The sequence below is a fragment of the Sesamum indicum genome, linkage group LG2 (assembly GCF_000512975.1).
Source record: "Sesamum indicum cultivar Zhongzhi No. 13 linkage group LG2, S_indicum_v1.0, whole genome shotgun sequence".
NCBI lineage: Eukaryota > Viridiplantae > Streptophyta > Magnoliopsida > Lamiales > Pedaliaceae > Sesamum > Sesamum indicum.
The window spans coordinates 12,663,366-12,683,507 of NC_026146.1; the positions used below are offsets into that span (position 1 = coordinate 12,663,366).

Consider the following 20,142-nt stretch of genomic DNA (forward strand, 5'->3'; position numbering starts at 1 on the left):
AAGTTAATTGTGGAATAAATATGATTTTTATTCATTTCTTTTTCCAAATATCAACAAATTCAGTGACATTTGTCTAATAGAGAATTCGATTTGTTGATGGAAACAAACATCAAGGATATTAGATCTAATTTTTTATATTTATATATAATTACATCAAACTTGAGTCAAAACAGTGTAATAATCCCTTAATTTTTTTATGGAACTTGAAGTTTGCATTTGAGTTTATCTTGTTGACTCCAGGGCCGAATGATTTTCATCAAATCCCGTTGCAATTTGTTTCAGGTTGGAGGGTCTTTTCTGTTGTATTTTTCATTATAAAGTTTTTGGTTTCCAGAATCCAGTTCCCGAGTTCGATATTAATTGTTCTACATCATAGGTTTGAAGGTCTTTTCTTTGGTCTATTAAAAAAAGAAAGAAAGAATTATCAGAAAATGAGAAGAAGTATATATATTATTTGCATATAAAAGGTAAGTTGTGGTTCTTTAAGGTCTTGACCTTTGTTCCATCGTATTGTGCTAAAAATAGCAGGTCCATGGAGGGTTGGAGATGTAATTTTCCTTGGCTTTCATTAATGTCTTCTATGGTCCTCTCCTCTTTCAAGCTTCCAATAACGTCATTTAAGATGGCAAGTTTAATGTAATTTTTTTAAACTTATGATTTGACTTTCTTTCTTCCCATATCAACTGCCTCCTCAAGTCCCCATTATTTGAAAATCGAATATTTGGGAGTTGTTTTGTGATTATAAATAAAGTGAGGGTATCCGCGAATCAATCCAATCTATATATATCTCCGTCTCTTAATATATATATATGTTATAATTTTTGTGGCCCAAATGACTTTATTTAATGGTTCATTTGGAAGTCCACGACCCGACCCAGTTGGCAGCCCACAACTCGACCCTAAATCGATCCATCTTCACTCACTTATATTCTAACCTTAACCTAACTCTATCTCTCATTCTCTCTTTTCTCTTCTTCACTGTGCCGACTGTTTCTCTTCTCTCTGTAATCTCATTTCACCATGGCCTTCCTTCTCTGTTGTTCTTCTTGGCCCTATTTATAGGGGTTCTCTTCCCCTTCTATACACACAATTGAAAGTGAGAAATACCTCTTGAGCATTCTTCTTTCTTTGTGAAACATTTTAAGTTAGGTCTTTGTCACCGAGTGGAACATAAATATGAGTGATCGGAGTTGTTGTCGGATTTCAGGCTTTGTGGCGTTACCGTGGGTCGGTGTTGGGTTTACTGTTTTGTGACTGTGTTTCCTCTTGTTCGGATCTGGCTGATTCTGAGCCAATTTATTTACAGCGTTTGTTTCTTTTTTTTTTTTCCATTGTTATTCATTCATTATTTCTGTAATAATTTGGTTTGTAATCTATTAAGGAGTTTCGTACTCCAAATTATTGTAATAGTTGATTAGGTTATTTCTGTAACCTCGCCTCTGAAATCCGGCTCCTGGTAGTGGTAATCCTTTCGAAACCCCTCCTCTTAAATTCTGCAATTTTACTTTATACTGTCAATATTACTGTTATCTTATTCCGCGGTAAATCCCCCTAAACTCCCACTTGGCCGATCCCCTGAGGACGTCGGGTTTCTGAAAATACGAGGTTGCCTATGTCATTAGTTGTCTCAGCAGGTATATGTCTAACCTTGGCCCCCTCCACATTGGGAGGCCCTAAAATGGCTCCTTAGATACCTTCGTAGTTCTGTTGATATTGGTATAACTTTCTCTAAATTCTCTGATTATATCCAACTTGTTGGGTATGTTGATTCTAATTATGCAAACAAAAAAGATAGTAGAAAATCCACACTTCTTACATCTTCACTTTGTGTGGCTCATGCATAAGTTGAAAATCACAACTATAACATATTGTTGCTTTATCTACAATTGAGGCCGAATATATTGCTACGACTGAAGTCATTAAAGAGGCAATTTGGTTAGAAGGTTTGGTTAAAGAAATTGATTTTCTCAAAAATAAACTTACGGTTTTTTCTGACAGTCATCCTCGATACAATTTTGCAAAAATCCTTTTTTTCATGATAGGACTAAACACATCGATGTTAGGTACCATTTCATACATGACATTGTTGGAAAAGATGTTATAAAATTAGAAAAGATTAAAATTGAGGAAAACCTAGCTGATATGGGTACTAAGTGTTTGCCTGTTGAGAAATTTGCTAACTGTTTAAAGATTTTACATCGGGCTCCTGACTAACACTGCTGCAGGTAAGATACAAGTTTCTTGCAAGTACACTGGAGCGGGCCCGAAGGCTGTGATGAGAATGCTAGATCCAACAACTCCGGACCTTGTTCCTTTAAATAAAGGTCTTGGTTCAAGGTGGAGCGTGTTATAATAGTGGCCCAAATGACTTTATTAAATGGCCCACTTGGAAGCCCACGATCCGACCCTAAACTGACCCATCTTCACACACTTATATTCTAACCCTAAACTAACTCTATCTCTCATTCTCTCTTTTCTCTTTTTCACTGTGCCAACTGTTTCTCTTCTCTCTGTAATCTCCATGAGATCTCTTCCTTATATTTCACCGGCAAATATGGTAGCCTTCCTTTGCCAAGTCCCTTCTATACACACAATTGAAAGTGAGAAATACCTCTTGAGCATTCTTCTTTCTTTGTGAAACATTTTGAGTTGGGTCTTTGTGATTGAGTGGAATATAGATTTGAATGATAGGAGTTGTGGTCGGATTTCAGGCTTTGTGGCGTTATCGTCTGTTGGTGTTGGGTATGGTACTATTTTGTGACCGTGTTCGCTCTTGTTCGGATCTGGCTAATTTTGAGCCGATATATTTACAGTGTTTGTTTCTTTTTCTTTTCATTGTTATTCATTCATTATTTCTATAATAATCTGGTTTGTAATTTATTAAGGAGTTTTGTACTCCAAATCATTATAATAGTTGATTAGATTATTTCTTATATCCACTTTACAATATATATATATATATGTATGTATGTACAAAAGTTGGAAAATAAATTAGGTTGGTAGGACCGTAGGAGTTTATATGCATAGAGAATGCGAATAGCATGACATGCATGGCAAAGTGTGCTACTATATAGCATGATTCTTCTATAATCTTACTTCATTATAATTAATAATTAACAAAAAGAAAATAATTGTTGAAATGTCACAGGGGTATATCAAGGATATTTATCAAAAGGCATAAACACCCCTTTCCAAAAGAAAAAATGCTCATGTGCGCGAGGATCTGCACTTTTCACCTTCAGGTTAGGTTGTCAGACCTGATCTGCTTCAAGATGAAACAATCAGTATGGCCGGGGACCTGACAAGAACTTAATAGAAGTATGAAAATAAATATGTTTAAATTTTAAATCAAAAGGAAACTAGTTTTTTAATCTCAGGTATTTGGCACTCTACAAGCATAAAACAAATTTGAAATAAAACAAATGGCTATTGTAATACAGAGTGATGGAAATGCAATCACGAAATTTTATCTTTTCGATTTGAAGACTTTTTTCAAACATTTCTCTTCCAACCATATGCTCACACAAAGACCAATGAGATCTCCTCTACATAGAACATACATTACACCACAAGGTGGTCTACATCAAACCTTGCTAGAAGTAAAGTGTATGTAGTATAAGATATTTTATTATATTATTAACTTAGTATAGCAAATTTAACAGGACATTACTCTAACTTGAAACTAGTTTAAAAAGAACAAGAATAGAGCGAAAAGAGTGGGAGAAGAGAGAGGTCAAAACCCTCGTCCTCACAACCTCATATATATATGTATATCACATATAAATATATATTCAAGCAGGGCTACATATATTATATATATATATATATTTATTATATTGTGGGTAGTTCAAAAATAAATTAAACCCATAGACTCGGCCTTCATAGAATTAATCCAATTAATTCTTAAAAGCCCAAATAGAACTTATTTGATCTTATCAAATAAATCATAGCCCATAGCCCAATTAATTAATTCATCAAATAATTAAGTCTAACTCGATTTATTTAATTTCATTAAATTATCAAGTCAAAACTCTAATTAATTGATCCTATTAATTAATTCATTCAGTTCAATTAACATTGATCTCATCAAATTTATTAAACCTAACCCAAATTTAATTGGATCTTGGGCTTCCCATCACATGGGTTCTCCCATTTAAATGGTCACGTCATTTAATCTCTCGAAAAAAATTTAAACTCTTTAAATTAATCTATTTCTTCTAGAATTAATTCATAATTAATTTTATTACTCTCTTGAATGGTGTTCTGCGTGAATCTGTAAGTTCACCCTCAACTAGACTTGGGTTTGTATTAATACACAATTTAATTGATAAATATTTTTGCATTAGATTAATTATATCATATTTAATTAATCATTTTCGATCAACACTTAATCGGAGAGCACCCTCACCAGAAGTGGTCGTCTAGCAACGGTTCATGGCTACTGAGTGCCATACAGATACGGTCCTTCCATTGGCTATCTCCCAATCTTAGTATAGAGCATGGAATTGGTCATCGTTTCTCATTCTGGAGTAAACATCTATGCTTAATATTCTGATTATGTTTCTCCACTTGATCAACATAGAAAAACACTTTCCTATTTGATCACCCATTATGGTCACAGACTCCATAATGCACAACACACATCAGAATGCACAAGAGATCGCTATCATCTCATGATAGGCGACGGATCATCTCTTGGAACTCACTAGTCTTCATACATGTTTTGACTGTACTGACAAGATCTATAATAACCACATCAAAATATGATCATCTTTTACCAAGTCCTAGATACAACCGTCTCATATATGAAACTGCGTGGATCCTTAAGTTTGAGGACTAAACCTCATGCTATCGGAGTGAAAAAGTTCAAGTCATACCAATCAAGCCTCACGGATTTCCATAAGACTAATCCCCATGATTCAGTTCAGTCGGTTTGATAACCTTTCTCAACCACCCACTAAAATTGCATAGACATCATATGTTTGTCTCCTATGAAACACGACATCCATCATATAGACGCAATACTAGTGCAAGTCCCAATAGAACCCTCGATACCCATTCTTGGGCTCTCGACTTGGAACATTTCAAATCGAACTCTATGAAGTTGGTTTCATAATTGTCATCAAATGCTTAATCCAACTTTATTAGTTGATTAGTGATTTGTGGGCTTTGTTGCAATGTATGAAAATCATATGAGTAAATTAGAAGGAGCGTGGATGATTACTACATGTCAACAGGTCCTTGAACTCAAGCAACGAAGGCGCAAGGATATTACCACAAGTACAGGGAGGACTCGAGATCGACGTCACAACAAAGTTGGCTTTCCTCATAACCAATAACGAAGCAGAATTTGAGGCCCTGATCCTGGGTCTACAAATGGCATTCGGTGCTAGGGTAAGGCACTTAGATGCTTATATTGACTATCAATTGATAGCCATGTAGTTGAAGGGTCGTATGAGAATCGCAAATGGGTCTATGACACAGTACCTGGAAAAGGTAAAAGAGCTAATGAATAAATTTGATAAGTGTATGATACAATAGATACCAAGAGAGAAGAACACAAGGACAGATGCATTGTCAAAAGTTGGAGCTAGGGTGGTGGGGCTGATGATGATCTAGCTATAGTAATTTTAGCCAAAGGATCATGGCAAAATAGTCAACACCACTTTAGGACAATTCTGCGATATTCTTAAGCACCCTAAAGCATTGTCCAAGCTTTTCTATAAATACCTCCTCCGATTCTTTGACACATGATTTGACGAGACAGAATCCCTCTTGGGGAAGGAGTAAGAGAAGCCTATTTAGTTATCTCTAAGGATCAAGACTATATCTTTTACCCCTTAACCAGCTTGATGCTTCCTAGGACCTTCTCGTCTTACTAAAAGATTTTGAACTCTATGAATTGTGTAATATGAATGTATGTAAAATATTTTTCTCCCTTTGAGACCTCTTAATTCATGCATTAAACAGCTGGGAAGCTTGTAAACTTAGGATAGGTGAAGAATTTGAGTGGGAGCATGCTTTTGGGACAAAAACACGGCCATCGACATTGAACACACGAGCATTTCTTTGACTATCTACGTTGTTAAACTTTCCCCTGCAAAACATGATCATGTTGTAGAACATAGTCTTGCCGTGTAGTTCTTAGTCAAAATCTTGAATTTGCAATCCGTCGTGTCACAGATCACGACATGACCAGCACATGTTGTGCTCTCTTTTGCCCATTTCTTCAACGTTTCTTGTAATGCCTTCGATTATGGCTACAAATGGTCGAAATCTTTGTTCCTATTTAATATGTCTGCAAAGTGCACATTTGCTGGATCTGAATGCAGCCAATCCTTTCCACTTGTAATATTTCTGGGATCTGCTTGTAATTTTTAATTTCACGAGTGAAATGCAATTTGCATCTCTTAGAAGGAAGACAGAAAACATAAATGGACAGTGCTACATATAACTCTAGCAAAGCAAGTATGACAGTTCAACATGGATTCACATAGTACGCAACCGAGGGGCACTTCGTTCAAACAAATAATTTCCTTCGATCTTCCCCACAAATGCACAAAAGAAGACAGTAGAAATTATGGATAAAATACACAGGATGCTATGTTTAACTTAGGAATCCCAAGGCAGCTTTTCAGATTACAATGAAGAATCAATGTCAGATTACAATAAAGAATGAATGAGGAAATAAATATAGATAATAGCACAGGGAGAAAGGTCCCGTAGGTGTCCATTCACCCTCAACAACAGAAGACATCTAATAAATTTAACATAGAGAAGCATTACATGAAGTTTCATGACTAGCCATTTAAACTCGAATCAGTTCTAAAGCAATGTTGGATACTTGGCATCAAGAAAATCCCTCAAGGTTTTCGCAGCTTTCTGACCACCCATCAATTCTGCCAGCTTCTCCATTGAGAGTAATGCAAGTTCCGCCAAGCTTTTACACCCGTCCATGATTGACCTGTAGTTAGAATCTGTAACACCTGGTAGCCGTCTAAGGAACTCAACAGCTGACGTATTGAAATTTTCAGCTCTGCAAATCAAATATTTGCTGATTGTTAAAAAAATTATATCCCAACTTTTGGGTGACAAACACTGAACTAATTTTACTTTCTTTAAGAAAAGGGTAAATTACACTTGAACCCCCTTCGAAAATGCAAAATTATACTTTCCCTCCAAATGTTCCAAAATCCATTGACACCTCCCTTTAGAAATTCATTAGTTATACGTGACACCATTTCGTTAGAATTTGGATGAAAATTGCTGAAGTTAGCAAAAAAGAAATATATAAATTTTTTATTTTTCCCCCATTTAACATTCTCGTGTAATAGTTTTGTACTAAAAAATGTAATGATGTTAACCTCACTTCATATATCTATCATATTTATCCCTTTATAAATACAAAAATATACAAAAAAAAATGATAAATGAGGGGCAAAATTGAAAATCTATGTAAATCTTTTTTTGCTAACGTCATCCAAATCCTAGCTGAAGAGGGTCATTTGTTTAAACTTTTTGAGAGGGAGGAAGTGTAATTTCAAAACTACTTTGGGGGAAGAATTTCACATTTTCGGAGGGATCTAAATGTCATTAACCCCAAAAAAACAAATCTTTGACAATGAAAATACAGTAGATTCCAATGAAATTCCATGCAAATGACATTAGGATTTTCATTACATTCCCTTGTTTGGATAATAGAAGTTAGAACTCAACAATTTAGGTGCTTGTTGAACATAGCCTCAAACATTAATAAAAGAACCATCCATGACAATGAACGCAATGATATTACCTGACATCATTTTCAATAACGCCATCCTCTGAGGGGACACCAACTCTAATTGCCTTGGCCTCATCTGGTTCATCCTGGTTTGCTTTAAGTGTAGCAAATATTTCAGCCGTAGCATGCAAACTACGAGACCAGACAATACGCAGTCGAGGAAAATGGAGAGCAAGCAGCGACAACTTGGATATAATGTTATTTGGAGTGACATCATCACCAATCTCACTAGCAGACTGCACAGACAAACCACTCATCTGTTAAACAAAGTTAAAAATTACCAATTCACAAAAGCAAATCATAAAATATTATGGACCTGAAATGAAAAACTTTTATCTTGGGAAAACTCGATCAGGAGAACAGGTATCCGATAATAGCGCGACATCATCTCCACCTGGTGATATAATCGACCAGATGAAAAACTACCAAAAAGATCTTGAATGCTCTTACGTTCAACACACATCAACGGAGATAGTATATAGTCTCCTACTTCCAACGTCACAGGTATGATACGCATGCCTTTCTGGTGGAGCACATTTGGGAGGCTGCTCATAAATTCCCTCATGTCCACTATAATCTAGAACAAACTATAACTGTTACTGATGGGTCTTTCCAAAATAAAGTAATATCATATTACGAGAGAACTTAGTCATAAACATAAATCAATTTAAAACATATTTTACTGGTGAAATATGACCCTTCTGGTGGCAGGCAAGAAAGATCTAAGGAGGAGTTGATAAATAATCTTTTTCTAGGTAAACAGTGAACATGGAGAACCTTCACAAAATTTGTATGGAAAAGGCAAGAAATATAAATCCCCAACAACCAAATGAGTATTGGTGACTGAATGAAACTCATCTTTCCTGATTAGTAAGGATGAAAATCAAAATGCAAAAACCATCAAGTATATGTGTTTACATGGTGCAACATAATCTTGCCCTCGGAATGTAGTAAAAAAGTGAGAATGGAAATAGGTCTTTCAGGTAATATGGAAACTTTCTTCGAGAATTTGATGGGTTCTTGCTTCTCTATATACGGCAGTAACCAAATTTTCAGCAACCACAAACTCCATTTGCCAAATGCCAAGAAAATGTGGGAACCAAATAGGGAATAAACTTCCAAGTTATCCTAATTTTAATATAGATTTGAACTCTGAAACCCTGACCTTTAGAAACAACTTTGTAGACAGATGATTATTCAGCATAAAGGTTTCAATATCACCTACCTGCATTTCCTTTTCTGCTTCCTTCTTTCCACCAGCTTTTCTGGTTACCAAGTTTTGGGCAGCGATTGATTGTGGCTCTAGTGAAGAACTAACACTAAGAAGCTGCTCGTCCTGAATGTTAATCAAGCAACCCCATGAAATTGCAGGTAAGTAATTACTTCTTGGTAAAATTATAATAATTGTTGTAAAATGAATATAACCATCAGTAACTGATATGACAACAAAGCTGACTTAAAAGCTAAATAGCAAATAAATTCCCCCCAATCCAAAAATAAATTCCATAGCATTTGTCTTAATTTTTGAAGCTAATGATGTGAGTGTTTAGAATCGTTTTCTCAATACAATGTCTAGGAGAAACGTGAACTCTATCCTAAATTTCTGTTTGGACACGAGGGACTTTATCCTCACCATAAAAAAATTGGAAGGTAAAAGAAATAAGGAACAATGCTTGGAACCTGACAGTAGAGCAAACGCTTTGCAACAGGACACAAAGCAAGAAATATGATACGACATTCACTAAATTAACCAAATTCTGATAGCAAATTAAGGTGTATAATAGCAAACCTGATTAACTGGGATCATCATCAAGGATTTCTGCCTAATCAGGGACTCAAATGCTCCATTTTCTCTACGTATACTTGCCTCAAATTTCCGAACCTCAGTAGAATCTTCATAGAATAGAAAGTAAACTTTCAATCTCTTGGAGGGATTTTCAGATTTGTAAACTTCAATTTCTCTTACAAAAGCCACATCAGGGTGGTAAACAATTATGACAGATGGCTGTAAAGCATCAAGTATACTCTGATTACTCTCCAGGGCATGGAAATGCACGGACGGGAGCTGGCTGGTAATTTCTGGTCCTTGGTCATGCTTTTGGAGTTCAGGTGCATTGCCACGAAGATGACCAGGACTTGACACATTATGGTCATGTATTTTGTCTTCATGTTCTGTAGACAGAGCCTCAGATTGAATACTAGTTTCAGATTGGGGATCAATTTTACCAATGATTGTCTTTTTCTTCATTCTTTCACTTTTCCTTACTTTACCATGATCTTCACTGGTCCCACCATCTTTGACATCAGTATCCCTTTTTGCTTGTTTACTTACTTCATATGCTGCAGCGAGCAGTGCATCATTTTCTTGCTGGCTTATGCTACTAAGTTCAGCTTTTTGTCCAGAAACAGAGGGAATTACTCCATCAAGAATTCCAAAACCTTTAGTTGCTTTTGGTTTCTTTTTCTTATATTTTGGCAAAGCCTGCAGCTCCACTTTACTTAGCAAATACTTTTCCCATTCCTCTCTCATGACCTTCACAAAAAAACAAAAGATAAGGGTATGTCATGTTACAGAAAAAAACCAACATAATTAAAATTGAATACTGATGTATATGAAAGAAACCAACCCAAAGGATAATAATATATGCTTTGCATGGAATTGTTTTTAGGTAGGTTTTGTAAGGTCTCGAAAAATGAGTTCTGAGTTTTGCAAGGTTTCCAAATCTGTATTGGAGAATGTGATTAATGTTTGGTATTGTCTTTTAAGAGGCCTGAAATTTCTTATATTTTCCCCTTTTTTGGGGGTGGGGGGTGGTTTGGACTGATTTCTCCCAAACAGTTCATGCTTGGGTTGGTATTAAACCAGCCCAAAACAGAACAAAACATGGCATTAGTTGTTTCAGATCCTTAGGGCATGCAAAAGTACAACTAAAAGTGTAGCTGACAAGATAACCCCTACAAGCGACTAAGAAGTGAACAGAAAATCACAAGTAATCGTACAGAACAGGTGGACTGGTGGAGATGGAATTTTCTCTACCCTAGCTTCTGGACCCTGTTACTTTGACAGAAGGCACGTCAGAGAAGAGAAACTGAAACTTGCAACCAAGTTGAGCAGTTGAGCTACACACATCTTGGATATATATGAGAAACTTTTGTCAAGAGACTTGACCTTATGGGAGTTTGTAGACTTAACATTCACCAATTTAATGGATAACTCCAAGCAGACCCTATTATTTACCAGATAACATAATGGCCCGTAAGGCCGGAAGGGAAGAAGTGGGGATGGGGAAAGAGATGAGAGAAAATGATGATAAACTGTATTAAGAACCTTATCCTGGCCTTTGGTAATGCAATCTTGAAGCTGCATGCAAGATCGTTCATCCTTACATGCAACAAGAATAATCCCATGTTGATCCCCTTCATCTCCAACTACTAGTTCTTCACCAGCCATTGCTTGCTTCTGTCTTTCCTCTTCTATCTCTACAAGAATCTCCTGAAATGAATTAACCAATTATAGTGATACGTGGATACATTGTGATAGAATGGCATGCTTCAATAAACCTCATAAACTTAGTCCTCTCCAGTAAAATATATTAGGAGTCTGATTTGAATTTCAACCATTAACAACTATATTAAGAATTTCGTACAGAATTAATTTCAACAAGTATGATAAAGAATGGCCACGGGCTTGAGAATAAATTTCTGCATAAAGCTTTTCACCAACCAACAGGAATTTGGGGATTCAAAAGATGAAAAGAACTCACTCACTCACACGCAACACCTTCCACTTTGGTGGTTCCTCCAAGATTTCCTCCAGAACTACCCCACTGTTTGCCCTTTCTGAAGAATCTACAGATTTCATTGAGAGAAAATAAGCTTAAAATGAAAAATCAAGCAGATAAAATCAGCTTGAAATGCTGCTTGTATATTCATTCAGTTCTAGAACAGTGTGCAGCATATAATTAATGAATCAATCACTGCAGACTTCAAGCCCCTATTTACACAAGCAGGAACGACAGCACAAACCATCCTAAACATTTTGATCCAAAATGTCAAGTAATTTTAAATAGTATAATCTGAAAACTACGAATTGAACCTAAAACAAAGACATTCACTGTAAAAAGAAAAATACTAAACAAAAACAGAATTTACCATCTTCATCTTTGTTCCTTTCACATAGTTTTCTCTTCTTAATGGATGCAGTCGTACACAATCCAATTGACTTCCCACTATCCGACCTACTAAAATGATAAACCCGCTTCTTTGCATACTCAAAAATCTTGTAACTAGACTCAGCAAAGATCCAAACAGATCGAAAACTCTCAGAGGCTCTAAGCGAGTCCAGATACTTCAGGTAAGTCACTGCATCGTACCTATCAAAACATAAAAATCTGTAAACTCAGAAGCATGTGTACAGGTATAGAAAAACAAATGACTAGACCGTGGACTTACAACATCTAACAGGGAATAGCAATACACAAGCATGTCATGTTATCTTACTGTCAGCATGTTATATGTACACAGTAAACCTACACCACACTAAAAGAGAATGTGACGTTAATCTCAGAATTTAGGGTAAATGGCATGTCACCCCAAAAATCATGTGATGGGGCAACAAGAGAAAAAAGGAAAAAGAAAGTCAATAGAAGGGTCCACTAAACAAAACATACCTTCTTCTTTTTTCCCAAGTCAGACTGGTTAAATCTTCAGGTTTGTCATCCCAAGTCAATTTTCCTAGGAGCTCCAGCATAGGGTAACTCAATGTAATCATTCCTCAATTACATTTAGATTATCTACTTTATGCTTGCAGTCCCATAAAATTCTCCCTTTTCCGGGGTGGGGGATTTTGCATGCAAGTAGTCCCAAGCGTGTGTATATATGTGTACGACTGGATGTAGCATTCTATAAAAAGTCCCCCTTGCAAGTAGCATTCTATAAAAAGTCCCCCTTGCAAGTAGCATTCTATAAAAAGTCCCCCTTGCAAGTAGCATTCTATATGTGAGCATTAGTTACCCCAGATTGTTATGTGACATTAAGGTGTGATCACACCTTATTCTAGTAGCAATCGGGAGTAAGTGGCTTATGGCAGCAAAATCATCTACACAATCGGGTGTGACCTTGCCTTCGATGTCACAAAGACCAACAAATGGGACCACTTGCATCTATAATATGAGGATAAAAGCAAAATGCATCTTCTCATCCAAAATTCCAACTTTGTTACACATGAAAGTTTAGGACCATAAACACATGTATCATTGACAAACACTAGCACACAAATATATATACACTTGGGATACTTGACTGCATACAAATACAGAAATTTTGGAACCACAAACATTAACTAGGCAATCTAAATTTCATTGCAAAATGCTAATAATTTTGACTTACCCTAGGCTGGAGCTCAAGCAACAGGAGAGAGTACACATTCTCATCTCTTAATTTCCAGACCTAATTTGCAGCCCATGGGGTTAAGTTGGGAATCGTGAATTTGAAGTGTGGAGAAAAATAGAAGCCTCAGATTTACCCTAATTTGGGGGAAAGAGAAGAAAATATGTTTTGTTTAGTGGACCTTTATGTTGACGTCTTTTGCCGTTTTTTTTTTTTGGTTCTTTATTCCATCACGCGAGTCCAACTGGATTAGTAGGCGGAAATGAGGAGGGGATGACAAACATGACCTCATACATTGCACATGCTACACGTTTGATGGCCACTGGGAACTGTTTCTTGCTAAAAGCAAATTCCAGCGGCTGATGTGCTCCACTTAATTAGATTTTGGGGGGATAAGCCACAATTTTCGTGTTATGCCAAAGAGCCCAATATTTGGGCCGGGGACATGTCATTCGCCCTAGAATTTATGAGTGAACAAAGCTTGTGTCTTTTTGTATATCAGTTACTAAGATCACACTATAACAAGTTCAATAAGCAATCCAAGAATTATTTAGAACCATGTCAATCATGGAAAATCACATTGCATCAAAATAAAAACGGAACCTAGAAACCAGAACATTCTAAACATGCATTCAGTAGTTCTGGAGGATAGAGTCTGATAGAATTTGGTATAACTGGCTTCAAAAACCATCAAAGTTGAGATAAATTTGTGCTTGACATATAGGTTGTCTCACAAACTGATCCCGGTCAACCCCCTTTACTGACTATTACTACAGTAAGAGCAATTGCACATTGAACGACAAGAGAATCCCCATTGTTTTTCCTAACTGTTATTTCAGAAGGGAAATCAAGGCTTTTATGCACTTTGTGAAGTTGAGAAAAACATTGCCCATCATGTGCAGTGTGTGAGGTAGTAATTTCTTCATCCAGGTTCATATCCCTTCCTAAGAAAGCTTCATCAGTAGTAAAAGACCCTCAGTTTGACTAATCATGTTCGAATGTATAGAACTTCACTTTCCTACAAAATTTACAAATGGAGAATTAATAGACATAAATCTCGCTGTTTTGACCCTCTTAACTTCTGCTAAAAAACTTGGAAGCACTTGATTATTAAGGATATGAAATAGCTCTCGACACTATGCCAAAACATTCTTGTAAAGCCATTTTTGACCTGCATGCTTTAGATTCCACCAAAAGTACTATTTACAATCAATTTAACTAATTGTGCAACTTAACAACAAACAGATGTATACTGTCATGAAGCTACAAAGATTCGCGACCTCTAAAACAGCTTGATTCCATATTATTCAAACTTTTTTAAACTTCTTAGAACCTTAAAATGCTGATTAAAATCTCAAAAATTGGGAATAGTCCCACAATACCTGGCAAGATAATCCAACAACTTGCGCAATGTCTTCAAATCTGAAACAAGCTGCTTTGTCCTCTTCCCTAATGTATGCCATATGGGATCCAATTGCCTCCTCACAATCTCATCAAATGACTTGAACAAACCATTCTCCACGGTCAAATCCTCCACATCTACCTTGTTGGTCTTCCTCATCTCTTTCAGACATGCATCCATCACCTCGATCACTGCTTTCTGAATCCCAATCATGTAAGTTGACATCGGGACCCTAATGTCTATAACCTCAGGGGGGTCTCTTTCCAAATCCTGGGACACATACACCTAAATTCACCAAAAAAAAAAAAATAAATAAATAAATCAATTAATAAAGTAACTTTTGAAGTTCTTAAGACATTAGTATATGACAAGTGCAAAACACAGAGCAATGAGAAAGCATTTCAAGGACATCATGCTCCAGAGTATGCACCACACTTTGGTCAAGAAAATTACATGATGTGCACATGTTTCGTTTGAATTAATTAATAAGACAATTCTTTTACATACACTAGTGAAACTTAAAATTTACCGAATTTATCGAAGCCTGCTTCTTTATGTACAAGTTTTCTGTTTCTATTAATAGGGAGCTTAATGCAATCTTTCACTAGCAACAGGGGCTTGACACAAGGAAACCCTATGTGCCATGGAAGTCTTTTAGAGCACAAGGTTGATTTGCATTGGAGATGTAATATGTCAGCTTTGCAGAGCAAATCTATGGAAACCTTAAAGTTTTCTCCAACATTTTGCCGATTCATCTGGCCCTGGGACAAAAATGCTGATATCTGAAGTGTTATTTTTAGGTATTAAGGTGGAGGTGCAAATTTCTCTAAAAGTTGGCATTCAAAGTTACCAGTAGTAAGATGTATAGGAATTCCTCTCCTTACCTGCATCCGAGTGCAAGGCGTCGGTGGATAAGCTTACATCCAGAGTAAACTCCTGAACAAGTATTTGTTTGTAGTATACAGGCAGAGCACAGTTAGTGAAATTGTTCTCTTCTCCCTTCAAGTCTATTCGACAAGCATATTTTTCTTTCCTATGAAATCCCCTCAGGAGATAGATTAACTCCTTGGAATCTTCATTTGGTATGGTTCCAAGATGAAAAATATTTGAGAAAATTGTATATGAGCAAGTTTGTTGTCCAATAGAAAGGAGGACAGGAGTTGAGCTCACTAATGATTGGAATAAAGCTGCCATCACTAAGCATATCTTGCATATTCTGCCACAAGATTCTAAATCTATCGGAGTAGTTGTGTTAAGTCAAACTTCCTTAAAGTAGAAGCTTGTAGACTGTCAAGCCATCTGCAACATGTTAGCTGACATGGCTGAAACTTCTCATTCAAGGGGGAGAAGATCATTTTTTCGAAATAGTGGTTGGTTTAGGTAAGCAACTTTCTTTTGGTGAGATACTTGGCATCCACTTAGCCCTATGTGGCTTCTACATTCTAAGATCCATCAAAGTTGGGAAGTTTATTGCAATCGTGTAAATGGACAGATGGAGCTTCTCTCGTTATCACTTCAATTGTCAATGGTCAACATCTGGCAACAATACTCGCCTTCAGAGTTCAGAGAGGACAGAATGCTTTGGCGTGTTCATGAGGATGTACAACTCCATACAAGATATGCATGAGAAAATTTTTTGGAGGTCCAACCTAGTGAGTGGCATGATGTTGTGTTGTTACCAAAATCAATCAGAAGGCACTCATTTATATTGTCGAACGCAATCTTAGAGAGACTTACAAAATCAGACAAGTTTGTGGAATTTCAACTTATCTCATAAATGTCTTGTGTGTTTTCTAGAGATTACTGTGAGTCTCATAATCATCTTTCTTGCCCACATACCTCTAGAGAATGGTCCTCTTTGTTGAGCAACCGCAACATGTCTTCGCAAGGAGGAGACCAAAAGCAAATTTGCAGCTGATTGTACAAACTAATGGCAAAGACTTTAAGAACGTTGTGCCTAAATTGCACTTCCTATATCAATTTTGCATCTCTTATAAAATGTCATTGTCAGTGCTGTAAAATGTAGATTTGTGTCATTGGTGAAAATTCCACAAAGCACGACTAATTGGTGGTTGGATAGAGCATGGAATCTACCCATATTCATCTTCCAGTCCTAGTAGGCTGTTTCAAGGAGTTTCTAGACTTGCTCCCTGTGGATTTTCTTAGGTAAATTGTGGTAGACGATTCCACCTTCATGTCCATACTTTGTTAATAGAATTGATTCACGCGCGCACACACACACAAAACCAAAAAAAGCATATTCAAAATGTTAATAAGTATGATTTATGATGTCAGTTACTGAATTATCCAAAAACTTTTGAAATAAGCTAAACTATAGCTATTACCTGAAATCTAGGCCAGAGATGGAGTTTCCGGAGGAAAAGGCACTTGAGGGTCCGTTCCGCTTTAGCAAAGCCAGATACCATCGCGTGGGGGCGGTCAGAAAAGGCACGAACATAGAGAGAACGGTTTGAAGACCGCAAAATCCGGACAATAAAAGCCTCGGTTGAAGTATCCGAAAGAGAATGGGCATTAAGAAGGATAATTCCGGCGACGGAGGTCGTGGGGAGGCGTTGAGTGAGCAAATCCACTATCAGGATCCGAGCAGTGATGAAAAATATTCCCCCGGAAGTGTAGAGGGAGAGGCGATTGTGCAGAAGAAGGTCCGCGGTGATGGAAGAGAACTGAGAATCGATGTCGATGGAATTCTTCTGGGCCAGAGAGGCGTTGAGGATGAGGACTGAACCCTGGGAAGGATCGTGGAGGCGAAGTAGTGAGGATATGAGCTTGGGGAGGCCGAGGCCGGCAGAGAGGACGACGATGCCGCCGCTAGGGTCCTCCAGGAGGTCGCTAATTATGTGCTCGTGGAACTGTACCATTATCAATGTCAGTGACGGCGGAGGAGAGGGGTGGTGGCGGCGCCGTATGGGCGGGAAGGTTTAGTGGCGGGGAGAAATATGTACAGTTTTCTTACATAGATTGGAAATATACAGATTCTCTTTTCATTTATTTTTTCTTGAGAGAAGTAATTTGTGACGACTTGCGTCATTTTCTAATATTATTTAAACTAAAATACTTTATATATATTTATTATTAAATAAAATATACAAAATATAAATTAATATTAGACTTATAAAAAATTAATAATAATATAAAAAGGAAAAATATCTATGAAAAGAATAAAAGGAATTAACAATCAATTGATAGTAGGAGAATAGTAAGTTAAATAAATAAATATAAGAATTAAATTAAATATTAAAAATACAATATGACAAATCAAAAAATGTGGAATACAAAAAAATTCGCCTCTTTTAATAATAAAGTATAGATATTATTTAGAAAAATGAGAGAAATAAAATAAATCGGTATCTATTATATAAATAATTATTTTAATTTTCTTACCTCATATATCTCATAAATCTATTACATTTTGATCGATGATTTTGGATATAAATGAAGGATTAGACAAAGGATGCCATATAACACTATATGAAACAAAAAATCTAGATCGATGGATATTCAGCAAAATATAAATATAATTGAAGAATTTTGGATTTAAATAATTTATTATTATAAATTTAAAAATCGTCAATCAAAACACACCCTAAGTGCTAGACATTATCCTATAAAACTATCAAAAGAAAAGCTAATGAATAATAATCACAGAATTATAATAAACTTTTCTTAGACTTTGATCCTCACTTGCAAATTTACTGAAATAAATGAAACTGTGTAAACAATTGTACGTAGTATTTTGTAATCAATAAAATGAATTGACAGCCTCAACAAACTTTCTTTCCTTTTAACTGACCATTCAATACCATTCATCATTAATATCATTTTACAAAAATAGTTTCTTCTCAAATCTGTACCACTCCATCACAAAATTAGCAATACTGATGTAAGAGTGCTTCTTGGTAGATCAAGACAAACAAATGACTCAACTACCAAATACACTTGTTAGAAGATATGCTACAAATGGAGGGCGCACGGAGCAGGTGCTAATTTCACACAGCCACGGCTACAGCCTCATCAAAAATCACCATGCAGTAATTTTTGCCTCGAATGTCAATCGAGAGCAAAATTCTCTTTTGAGTCCCAATATTTTGCTGTCACTAATACGTAAACTCATAGCTTCCTCTAGACTACAATGTAATACAAACAGGTAAAGATACATCTTTCGCTCATGTAGCTATTTCATCAACCTCTGAGTTGAAAACAAAGCTAGGAAATGTTGTAGTTATATCCCTGCAATGACCACGAGAATCACATCAACTGTTGGCCTAGATAGCAAAGAGATATTCTGCATGACAGCAACACCTGAATACCTCAAATATGGTAGTGTCATTATCTTCAACAATGAAGGATTTCGGGTAACAAAATTGTGCCATTCAGACTTGTCTATTTTTCCATCCTGGTTAATGTCAGCTTCCACGAATGTCTGTCAAAGATGGAGTTTTCAAATCTAAATATTGCCAGAATGAACCAACAAAATGTAGAAGCAAACACAACAGTTAGCAACGCCAGATGAAAGAAAAAGATTATAGGGAAATATGAGTTGCGGTTAAGACAAAAATAACTACACCCAGAAAATAAGAAGCCATCATTTCTGGAAGCAGATTTCCAACCTTATCAGGCCACAAGGCGATAAAATCATCAAATGCAAAAGAGCAAAAAAGAAAATAGGGCAGCTCATCTACCTAGGTTTAAAAGGTGAAATAACAACTTCAGGATGACCTACAGTAAAAAATTTCCTTCACAAATCACCCGTTATTTTTAATGATATCTTACCTCTACCATAAAATTTAAGCAATGAAGCCGAGACAAAGAGTTCAGCAGAATGAAGGACCTCACCCACAGAACTTACCCTAAAAGATATACTTTCACTTACCTTATCCAGTATTATCTCAATCGTTTCATCAGCCAGCTTCATCTCCGATTCACACAGAAGTGCAATCAACATTTGCTTTACCTGTGAAAATCACAGATCATGAAGAATCTGCGAATTGGTATCAATGAAAACCAAATAATAAAATCAACACCACTTTCATCAGCATGATCTCATTAACTACAAAGCAACTTTCTTGTCAAGCACAATAAAAAGGATTAAGTTCCTCAAAGGAAGTTCTCCAAATCCTCTTAAATGAACACCTGTTAACAAGAACTATGAACAGGAGAACAAAAGGTCAAAAATACACATGTAGCGGAAGATAGTAAAAAAGGGGTTGGCTGAGGTAAACAGACAACACCTTACGCATGTCCTAATTAAATAGAAACCCCTCTTTATTCAATTACTGGGCAATGTAGTCCGATCAATTCTAACTAACCCACGACGAACCATATCATGTAAAAGTGTCCAACATAAAAAATGCTCCATCTAATAAAAAATCTCACTAATTGAATGAATTATGATATCGAAGTGTATCTTCATACATTTTCCTGACATGAAGTGCAACACAGTGTCACAGATTAAATCTTGGTGTAAGGGTTTCAACAAAGCGAGATAAGTTGAGAGAGAGTAAGATAGCATTTCATGCAACAAAGCCATGATTTACCAGCAACATTTTTAAAC

The 20,142-nt window shown here is 36.3% G+C and overlaps 2 protein-coding genes across 5 annotated transcripts in view; both read right to left on the minus strand.

The window, feature by feature from the left end:
* Nucleotides 6,644–17,570, minus strand: LOC105155989 (DNA repair endonuclease UVH1). Of its 2 annotated transcripts, none has more exons than XM_020692077.1 (10): nucleotides 16,916–17,570; nucleotides 14,551–14,855; nucleotides 11,933–12,153; nucleotides 11,562–11,629; nucleotides 11,109–11,273; nucleotides 9,570–10,313; nucleotides 9,006–9,116; nucleotides 8,097–8,357; nucleotides 7,793–8,016; nucleotides 6,644–7,036 (listed from the first exon to the last, which is right to left on the minus strand). In XM_020692077.1, exons 1-10 carry the CDS (start codon nucleotides 17,447–17,449, stop codon nucleotides 6,826–6,828), a joined length of 2,844 nt encoding a protein of 947 aa, XP_020547736.1. In that variant the 5' UTR covers nucleotides 17,450–17,570; the 3' UTR covers nucleotides 6,644–6,825. The 2 variants fall into 2 exon arrangements, with proteins under 2 accessions (XP_020547736.1, XP_011070294.1); XM_011071992.2 differs by having other exon boundaries at nucleotides 11,553–11,629; nucleotides 16,916–17,569.
* LOC105155990 (calcineurin B-like protein 1) overlaps nucleotides 18,366–20,142 on the minus strand; it is a 6,314-nt gene continuing 4,537 nt past the window's right edge. For all 3 annotated transcript variants that reach the window (XM_020692087.1, XM_011071994.2, XM_011071993.2), the window contains 3 exons: nucleotides 19,462–19,542; nucleotides 18,899–19,011; nucleotides 18,366–18,818 (listed from right to left, as the gene is read on the minus strand). In XM_020692087.1, coding sequence (XP_020547746.1) covers nucleotides 18,755–18,818; nucleotides 18,899–19,011; nucleotides 19,462–19,542 — 258 coding nt within the window. In that variant the 3' untranslated portion in view covers nucleotides 18,366–18,754. The remainder of the gene's footprint in view (nucleotides 18,819–18,898; nucleotides 19,012–19,461; nucleotides 19,543–20,142) is intronic.